At 35.3% G+C, this 9,951-nt stretch overlaps 1 protein-coding gene across 2 annotated transcripts; it reads left to right on the plus strand.

Moving 5' to 3' along the window:
• Nucleotides 1–1,381: 1,381 nt before the first annotated feature.
• LOC309504787 (uncharacterized protein) lies at nt 1,382–8,842 on the plus strand. 2 transcript variants are annotated; one of them, XR_014208165.1, is made up of 15 exons: nt 1,383–1,595; nt 1,682–1,808; nt 1,900–1,959; nt 2,051–2,128; nt 2,244–2,612; nt 2,694–2,795; nt 2,884–3,116; nt 3,201–3,379; nt 3,475–3,568; nt 3,674–4,024; nt 4,421–4,538; nt 6,855–6,946; nt 7,049–7,166; nt 7,318–7,422; nt 8,702–8,842. XR_014208165.1 is itself a non-coding variant. In XM_082178079.1 (11 exons), exons 1-11 carry the CDS (start codon nt 1,494–1,496, stop codon nt 4,496–4,498), a joined length of 1,773 nt encoding a protein of 590 aa, XP_082034205.1. In that variant the 5' UTR covers nt 1,382–1,493; the 3' UTR covers nt 4,499–5,057. The 2 variants fall into 2 exon arrangements, 1 of the variants encoding a protein (XP_082034205.1); XM_082178079.1 differs by lacking the exons at nt 6,855–6,946; nt 7,049–7,166; nt 7,318–7,422; nt 8,702–8,842 and having other exon boundaries at nt 1,382–1,595; nt 4,421–5,057.
• Nucleotides 8,843–9,951: the final 1,109 nt, after the last annotated feature.

A 9,951-nucleotide genomic window follows, 5' to 3' on the forward strand; every position in this document is an offset into this window, starting at 1 on the left:
AGGCACTATACATACATTTAAGCTTGGCATACATTTCCCCCGTTCCAGATGCTTGTCTATAAGCTTATAAAGGCGACAATATTAATAAATGATGTTCAGCATACACTTATTTTAATATAAATTAGGAATTATTTCCACGCCTTTGAGGTGCCAAGCATGCCAGACTGAGGATAGACGTCCGACGAGCACATTGGATCGCACTTCCCTGAGGTAACTTACCGAAATAGTATGGTATTGCCTCGCAAAAGGAACAATTCATAATTAAAATGCTTTTGCATGTTTTAGTTTTCATGTGTTTTGTGTAAATTAAACGGCAGGGAATCGCGCAATCATGACCGTGTTGATTACGTACCAAACCGCACAAAACTTGTTGGCAAACTATTCGCGAACAGCCAGCCAAAAAATATTATACCTTTGCTATGTGTCTCACTATGTCTCACACTAGTATGATTTAATAAGATATCAAACGCATTAACAAGTTTTGCCAGAACGATACGTTTCAGTCAGGTGATTTGTTTTATTAACACTTTATTGCAGCGCCACAAATATGTACCACTCGGTACGTAAAGTTATTGCTCAATGCTCAAACATCCTATTGGAGTCGCTAAAGAGACCTGGGTACTTTTTTGCAAACCCTGAAATACGTACCTGAAAGTACATTTCCCTGCACTTTCTGTGTGAAACGTCCACTAGAGGCACTATGTCCAAGTCACGTGACTTTCAAGATTCCGGTCGCGAGAACAAAATAACATGGCGGACATTTCTATCATTTTTAGTGAAAAAAAAACAATATTTTGAGTTAGATTCTGGATAAAAATAAGTTTTGATTACATTTCTAGCGAGAAATATATATTTTATTTTCATAATATTCATTCAGTGAATGTACATAATCACTCGCTTTAACAAGTTTTGCCAGAACCTTACGATATGTATGTAGCCAAGGCTACGTTTCAGTCAGGTGATTGTTTTATGTAGACTACTCCGTGAAACGTACTACAGCAAGTTAACGTTAGTGAGCATGAGGACACCCAGCTGAGCTTCAATTAACCCTGGTAAAAAAAATAGTACGTTGACCCCATAATCATATCTATATTATATACATACATATTCTTTTGAATTTAACATATAGGCTACATATAGAGGGGACTGCTCACATTTAGGCTAATTGATAACGTTTTATTATTTTTGTTATCAGTGAATGTAAGCAAATATAAATAGTCTTACATTGAACATTCACAGACTGATCAGGCTACGATCAGCATCGTAAATGCTTTAGATATTTATGGGGTTATATATTTATTTATTTATTTATAGAGTAGTGAGCAACGGCGAATGTGATCCACACTCCATATCAGAAGGTGGCGGTAATGCACACTTAAAAGTTGTTTGACAACTGCAATTTAAACAAAGAAGAAGACCCGCTGCCTGGCTGTGAATTTACAGGCCTATACCTGTAAATAACCATCTGTAAACCTGAAAACCATTCTGTAATAATGGCCACCAATAATTTCTCTGATCCATCTGCAGAAGACATGGAAAAGGAATTTGAACTCGACATCGATGAAATAATGTCTGATTTGCAGGAGTTGCAGGAAGTAAATTGTCTCTTGAAATGTCTGTAAGTATTGATACTGTTCGTTTTGTAGCATTTTATTCTGATAACATATATCATTATGGCTAGGAGGATACTGCTCTTAAATCACGACCTAAAAAAAAAAAGAAAGACGTTCCAAGGATCAGATGGAAAAAAAGAGACAAAAGTGGTCATTTGGTGTATACAAAAAGAGAAGCCAAACAAGGAAAAGGAGGTAAGTGATAATATCATGTTTATTTTCTCTTAATGTTTCTGTTTTCAAAAATCGTATAGAGGCTTATCACTTTTACACTGGTACGTTACAGGTAAATCCAGAGCTTCAGTGGTCCATGCATCAACAAGCAACCAAACTTTGATTGATCCTGGTAAGCCGATTGTGTCCATTTAGTAGTTTATAAAAGAGCCAATCAAAAATACAATAATGGGTTTACTGATTTAAAAAAAAATATATTCTAGTAAATTCAAGTGCTGCTGACTCTGAGTCTATGAATGAGGATTGTTCAGATACACGCATCAATGCACAGTGTGCTATTGGTAAGTAACAAAAGTCTTCCATCTTGTCAAGATTTTTTTTTTAAACCATTATCTGTGTTTTGATAAATTATAATAGATAATGACTTTGTTTTTTATATGACTTTTGGCTTTTAAGATATACAGTTACATCAGCTCCATGATGCACTTATCTCAGAGAAAAGTATGTCTGCATCTCACAACTGGACAGTAAGAAAAATAGTGTCTGAAAACCATTGGATGGAAGCAAGACAAAAGCTCTTGGACGGCTCGCTTGCCTCGGACAGGGTATTTTCCGTATCTTGTGATCACTGCAGAGTGAATGCAGCAGTGATAAGGTGCAAGGACTGTTTGCCAAAACCACATTACTGCGACAACTGTGATGTGTCAACCCACCAGTACCTTGTTTTGCATAACAGGGAGTGTTTTTTAGATTTTTTTTTTAAACCTATTCCTCCATCAAATGTCATAAAGAACATCAATGGCCAACACACATTATGTGAGCAAGGTAAGTAAAACATTTTTAAGATGTGTTGTCTAAAAATCTAAGTCATATGTTAGTTATGTTCTTTTCTTTTCTTTTCTTTAGCATGTTTGTTACCCATCCAACAACCGCAAAACATTTGCAGTTGTGTGGCTCAAAACATGTCTGTAGGTGCTGGCCGATTAGTACATCTCATCAACATAAATGGTATGTACTCCTTAAAACCAAAGTATTTACTCAATCCAAAATTTTTGATATTCAGGCTTGTCACTAACTTATTTGGACTGTAATGTAGGTCGCTATGACCTCTCTTTGCCTGTTTGGCGCTGCATTACATGCCACAAAACATGGACAGCTGAGCTGCAGGACCTTATCCAAAGTGGTTACTGGCCAGGCTCTTTTGCATTTCAAACTATATATCAGATTGACCTATTTACATCTTTTGAGCAGTTCAAAGTCACTGCACCAGGCCTCTCAAGACAAGCCTTTGTGAACATGTTAGAGAATAGGTCACGGACATTTGGACGGGTTCTTTTAAAAAATTACAATTAATTTTGTTAATGAACTTTTCCTTATCCCCAATTAATTTTAGTTTTTTTTTTTCACTGCTAGATTGATACTATTTGTGGCAAAACATTCCAAAAAGCATTTTTGGAATGGACTTATTGTCGTCATGAGAAAGAGAAGCTCAGTGGAGTCGATCATTTCTTGTGCCCTGCATGTGTCCCAGATGCAGTTGCTGTGTCTGCAGATGGAAACCGTAAACTATACCGGTTTAACAAAGCCAAAGAGTAATAGCATAACTAATATATTAAAGGAATATTTCTATACATGTTTAGTGTATATTGGCCCTCTAATCCAATTTGTTCCACTGTAATTAATATAGAGTAGAGGAGCAGCCTTTCTACGAAGGTATTTTCATTGCCAAGGATGAAGATGTGGCAGCATTTGTTGATTTCATTCAGCAAAACACCAACCCTGTATGTTTCCATCATTTTATTAGTATTTTTGTTGTTTAACTGTATATATGTTATACATCTTTACTGATAATGTTGTTTATTATTATGATTATTACTGTCTTGCAGGTAAAAGGGAGAGGCACATGTGGACAGTCAACATGGGCTGCTGCCAGGGAGACCTCAAAAAAGTCAAGCAATAAATTGGATGAGGAAGGGTTGGAGGTGGCAGTGTGCGGACACAACATTTTGCTTAAAGGACTCAACATGAAGAGGGGGGAAATATTTGCCTATCCAATGTTTTTGCAAAATGAAGTGGCTACAAAAACCAACTGCAGATTCTTCTGCACAGACATTATGTGTCGATATTGGCCCTATTTGCAAAAAGTTGCACAGGCAGTTCCATGTCTGCAGCCGTTAACAGAGATGAAGCCTTTTCTTTCTGTTATGCACGCAAAGGGACACTCTACTAGCTGTGAGGTAACTCTGTTTTAAATGACTTAAAAAAAAAAAAATTCCTGCACATTATCAGTACTTGCACATGTATCAGAATAGCCCATTAACAACGTTTTGGTCCCATGACCTTCATCACAGTAATATACCTACATTCATGATGGTCATGGGATCTAAACTTTAATAACAGTTGTGCAAGTATTGACCGTGTACAGGATTTTTATTTATTTTTTACCCGCAGTTGTGTAAAGGTAATCGTTGATCGATTGTTTTAAATAACATGAAATTGTTAAAGGTCTTAATTATTATTGTTAAAGGTAACAATTATAATTTGTTATATTTATATATAAATATATTTTTCTGCATACTCATTTTCACTTTAAACTTGATTTGTCTGTAAAATTGTGCCGGTTTGTTTTATAGGTTCAGTGGAGTGGTAAAAATCAAACGGGAGCAGGCACTACTATTGGTGAAGAAGTGGAGCAAGTTAACAGTTTTTAATCACGTGTTGCTCTTACAACAAAATATATGAGTAAGGCTGGTAAGTGTCATGTACACAGCCTTGTATTTTTGTAGTCCATAGATTTAGACAAAATAATCTAAAATTTCATAATCAAATTTAAAAATGAAAATGATGCCTGATTTAGGGCCTGAGCAGCAATGGTGTGAGGACCCTATTGGAATTGTTCAGTTAATTATTATTATTTAAATTTATATTTGTGCTCATATTAGTTGTTTAGCTTTTCGTAAATCACATAGTTCATTCAAAATAATATTTTTTTCAACATTGATTGACCCTGTTGACTTCCATAGTATTTTTTTTCCTACTATGGAAGTCAATCGGGTCCATCACCTGCGTGGTTACCAACATTCTTCAAAATATATGTTGTGTTCTCTTGTATAAATAATTCAGGGTGAACAACTTCCATACCAATTGAGGATGAATCTTGACAGAATTTTAATTTTGAAATGGACAATTCCTTTAATCTTGGAATATCAATGTGCAGTGAATAGACATAAAAAAAAAATATATATATATATATATATATATATATGTGTGTATATATATGTGTATGTATATATCAGGGTGTCCACGCGGTAGTAAAAGGTAGTAAAAGTAGTAAAAATAATCTACCAAAATTAAGGCCCTTGAAAGGTAGTAAAAGGTAACAAACGCAATTTGACTTGGTAGTAAATTTTTCATCACCACCTCAATATATGAGTTTCCATTTTTTTACTTAATATTTGTGTCTCCATATTTTAACTTCATCTAGCATAATTAAAAAATATATATACGGTGCTAACAGGACCTGACGGGCTCGACATTAACGCTTGTCCGGGACAAGTGGATTTTTTGAAGGGACAAGTAAAAGACAATTTTACTTGCCCGACCGGACAAGTAGCCTAATTAAACGTCAATAAAAAAAAATGTATAAATAACTAGGGAATCACTAAAATGAGAGAATGATTCTGATTGTATTTATATTTATTGTAAGTTGCAATCGATAGTGGATGTATTAGGCTACTGACGGTAACAAGGTTGCGCTGTTGAGGCTCGCGCAGCCTCTCGAGGAGAAATCCAAACAAATGTAAACTCAGTTTAAACTCAGTTAACAACATAACGTTACTGCCAGTGCCAAAATTCAAAATGTGTTTTAATATTTTTAACATATGATACAGTTTAGCAACCTCACACGACGAGTGCTGTTTTCTTGAGTACCATCACGACTGAAAATGTGACATTGCTTTTGATACAACAGTTCAATAAACAGTTCAAATTAAGTTACTTACATTTTAGACACAATATTGACTGTTTTTGTTCTGTTTCAGCAGCAAAAATAGTTCCAAACAAAGATCACAGCAGAACCGTAACGCATCTCACAGCAACACTTAACCATGTTTCATTACTGAATGATTCAGCGTTTTGAACGAATTGGCTGAGTCAAAGATTCAATGTCCCATTCATAAACATGTCTCATTCTTGAATGAATCAGTTGTTTGAACGAATCGTTTGAATGAATGACTCAATGACTTGCTCATTAAGACGGTCGCCTGACGCCTCCTACTGGCGGTTTACTTTCATGTTTAAAAGTATAATTCTTTCCAACGTTTCTTATTTGTATATTCAAAAATATTTTAAACGATCTCATATTCATAACATTATTTAATGCAGTTGTACATTCCTTAAACTACTGGTGCCGTTGCCTTTAAAGGTGCAGATATGACAATATGCAGATTTAAATATATCAGAGCTGATTTAACACAGATGGGGATATTTCTTCAGAATAAATTATATTTACAGCACACACACACCAAAAACATTCCGGACAAGCAACTTTTTTACTCGGACAAGTGAATGACAGATTTACTTGTCCAGAGGACAAGCACATGAAAAGGCTTAATGTCGAGCCCTGAGTGAGTCGGAGTTGATAGCAATGACAAAGTGCCAAGGTTATTATTCACCTTATTAGGGCTAAGGGCTATGGTTAGGATAACTCAAGGGCTAGGGTTAAGATAAGGACAACTGAAACTCAACTCGACACTACAAAAAAAAACATAATTGACAATGACAATAGGCCTACTTAATGATAACAATTAAACATTAGTGTACCTAATATGTATGATGGGTGTGACAGTGTCACACTTATACCTTATAGTAAGTAGTAAGTGGTGCTTTACATACCCCGCCCACCCCACCACACCCCCAAAAAAAGGGCTGCTGCTTGATGTCGTGATGGTAGTAAAAAATATTGTGGAGGTGGTAAAAAAGGTAGTAAAAGGTAGTAAATTCATCTCTATGATTCCTGCATATACCCTGATATATGTTTGTGTGTGTTTGTTTTTTGTTTTTGTTTAGCACGAGTGGACATGATCACCCTTCATGCTAAAGGATGGAATGAGAGAAAGAGGAAGAACCTTCACATTTACTTGTCTAAGCGGTATATCAAGGTACCACGCATTTAAAACAGTTGTTTTAAGCCATACATTTACTATTAATTTATTTTTAAACAGTCATATTCAGTTAAATGTTTAATCTCATCTATGTTTAAGACTGGGCAAAAGATGAAGGAAGCCAAGGAAGATGTCGAGGCGGTTCAGGCAGTCCTGGCTAAGTCCAAAATAGAGCTGCAGCAATGAGTGTGCGATGTTAAGCAATGGGCAACTCAAGGTGCATTCTCAATTTTTTGTTTTTCCATATTTTTACAGTTTTTATATTAAGTAAATATCATAGTTTTTAATAATTTATTTGAAGTAAAATCTTAAAATACTTTTCTTGCTTAATGTCCTGATTCAGTAATCTGATATGCTATTTTAAACAGTTCCCGATGGCAGTAGAACCGACGATCCAGTGGGGTTGCAGCATCAGATTGAAGGGTTGTATTTAGGCATTCAGCAGAAAAAGAGAGATTTGTATCGGCTAACAGGTAAATAAAATGCTCTATATATGCTGTAGGGGTGTGTCGAGATCTCTTGCTACAATATCTTGCTTGACTAAAATGTGACAAGATGAAATTAGCATAGAATGTCACAGTTACATTCCCATTACATGCCTCCACTGATGTTTTGCTGTTAAAAAAATAAATATAACCATTGTAAACTATTGTAAAGTCTGCTCTGCTCATCCAACATGAGTTGCAGTTGCTAATAGTGTAACAGGAATCACATTTCACTGATTGCGTGAAGATTGCGACGGATTTGTTGCATAAAAGAGCCTGCATGTATTGTATTGTAGAACACGTGTTCAGCACCGCTGCTCCGGGTACATAGTACGTGCAATCGTGAATTTGAAAGTGAAAGTAAAACAAGAGCTCTTTCTAATGTGTGCAATTTAAGCTGCATACAATAACCTAATATCAAACTTATATCTCTGTACTGTGACTCTGGTCTCTGTTTTTGGTTTGTTTGCACTTCAAAACTGAGAGAGTACTTGGATTATAGTTGAATTTATTTTTTCCAAAAAAATTTAAAATTGTGTCATCATTTACTGACCCTCAAGTTGTTTCAAACCTGAATGAATTTTTCTTCTGCTGAACACAACGATATTTTGAATAATGTTGGTAACTTGGGTCCCATTGACTTCCCATAGTATTTTTTTTCCTACTATGGAAGTCAATGGGGTCCATGAACTGTCTGGTTACCGGCATTCTTCAAAATATCTTTCTTTGTGTTCAGCAGAAGAAAGAAATTCATACAGGTTTAAAACAACTTGAGGGTGAGTAAATGATGACACAGTTTTTGATTTTGAGGTGAACTATTCCTTTAATAAGACTAAGAAAATTGTATTTTTATTATTAGTTAATGCTGTTTTTATTTTTATGTTTTCATGTACAGTAAGGTCTGAAGAGACTTAAATAATATAGGAGAAAAACCAGTCAGTTGAGTTTGGCAAAACCTTTTAAAGTGCTTGTATATAATTGTCTGTAAGCATTTGATAATTCATACTCCAATGAAGTAGTACTGAAATGACATTCATTAGAAGATTATCAGTAAAACAATTCAAATTTTTCAAGTCATGATTTGGCCTGACCATTGAGGATTTGAATAAAATATTGTGCAAAAATCTTTCCTCGTTCTCGTGAACCCATTGCGTCTCATCTCGTGAGATAGGTGTCTCGTCACACCCCTAATCTGTTGTTTCTTATTTGGATAATCCTAATTTCTTTTAAATGGTCTGTTTTAATCACCTTTTTTTATATAACCCAGATCGCAACAAGCAGCGGCACAAAGTCCGACGGAGGATTGTCGAAGAGAAGAAGAAGTTATCCGATGCAATATCCAAGTACAATTCTATTACAACAAGTACCAAAGCTTTGAATTCTGCAGATGACTTGCTTGCTGCAGAAACGCATTTACTCCCCTCAGTGCCATCCAAGATGTCAATGTCTCTCTTTCTTCAGTGTAAAATATATATATATTTTTTTAGAAAAACATTTCAGGATTTTTCTCAACACAATGGACTTCAACTGCAACCAATATGTTGATGTCAAAATCAATTCAGTTTCAAAGGGCTTTGTAGAATATCAGCTATAGGGCTGGTCAATATTATCGCATTTTAAAATATATCGATATATTTTATATATCGATATATTTTAAAATGCGATACAAAATTCGACCATATCGCATATATCTCGATATAGTTCAAATTTGCACTGTGATCATTGCTCCAAGCAAGCTGCTGACTGCTTATGTAGAGTGTGTCTCAACAGTAGGGCTGTACTCAACCAAAGAAAATCTTGGTCGACTGAAGTCCTGAAATTTTCGACTAAAATCGACTAAAAATTAAACGTTAAATTAACTAGATGCGCACTGTGCGCAGTACTTGGTAGCCTTGTTGTCCGCCTAAATGAATTATAAATAAACATAAAAAAAACTAGTAGGCTATTTGCAGTATATTAAATCGTTTTTTGACCTAATTATTTTGCACTGAAATGAGTCTGACACTCGAGTCTGTCGGCTCTGACAGCGTGATCACGTGCACCTGCGCAATATCATAGCCTACGATTTCCGAAAATAGTACTATGTTGTCAACTAGTGATATCATCACAAGAACTGTTGAGGAATATGCAACATAATTTAGACAATTATTTGTCATATGTTATAATAATAAGTTATAACTGTCAGACACTATCATTTCACCGTGCATGTCCTCGCACCGAGCGAGGCTGAACATGAGCTCAGCTTCGCAGCTGAGACACGAATAGACTATTAACTTAAAGCTTTTACTCTTAATAAACACAAAAGGCACGTCCACTTTAATAAAAAAAAGAATATTTATTAAACAAACCAGATCAAGAGCAGAAACGAAATAAAGTGCATAACTGAAAAAAAAGCATCCTAGGCTCAAAACTAACACAACCAACAGCACAGCGCAATTACGCATTAGGCTCCAAAAAAAAAAAAAAAAGTTAGGTTATCACACTAAAACATTGAAATATGCAAATTCTGATATGTTC

The sequence above is a fragment of the Leuciscus leuciscus genome, assembly GCF_965113295.1.
Source record: "Leuciscus leuciscus genome assembly, chromosome: 1".
NCBI classification, from domain to species: Eukaryota; Metazoa; Chordata; class Actinopteri; order Cypriniformes; family Leuciscidae; genus Leuciscus; species Leuciscus leuciscus.

Excerpts from the sequence above, each read along its gene's own strand:
- LOC309504787 (XM_082178079.1), top strand. The coding sequence starts at position 1,494 with ATGGCCACCAATAATTTCTCTGATCCATCTGCAGAAGACATGGAAAAG. Across the intron at positions 1,960-2,050 it reads CCAAACTTTGATTGATCCTG|TAAATTCAAGTGCTGCTGAC; the intron begins GTAAGCCGATTG and ends AATATATTCTAG. Across the intron at positions 2,796-2,883 it reads ACATCTCATCAACATAAATG|GTCGCTATGACCTCTCTTTG; the intron begins GTATGTACTCCT and ends ACTGTAATGTAG.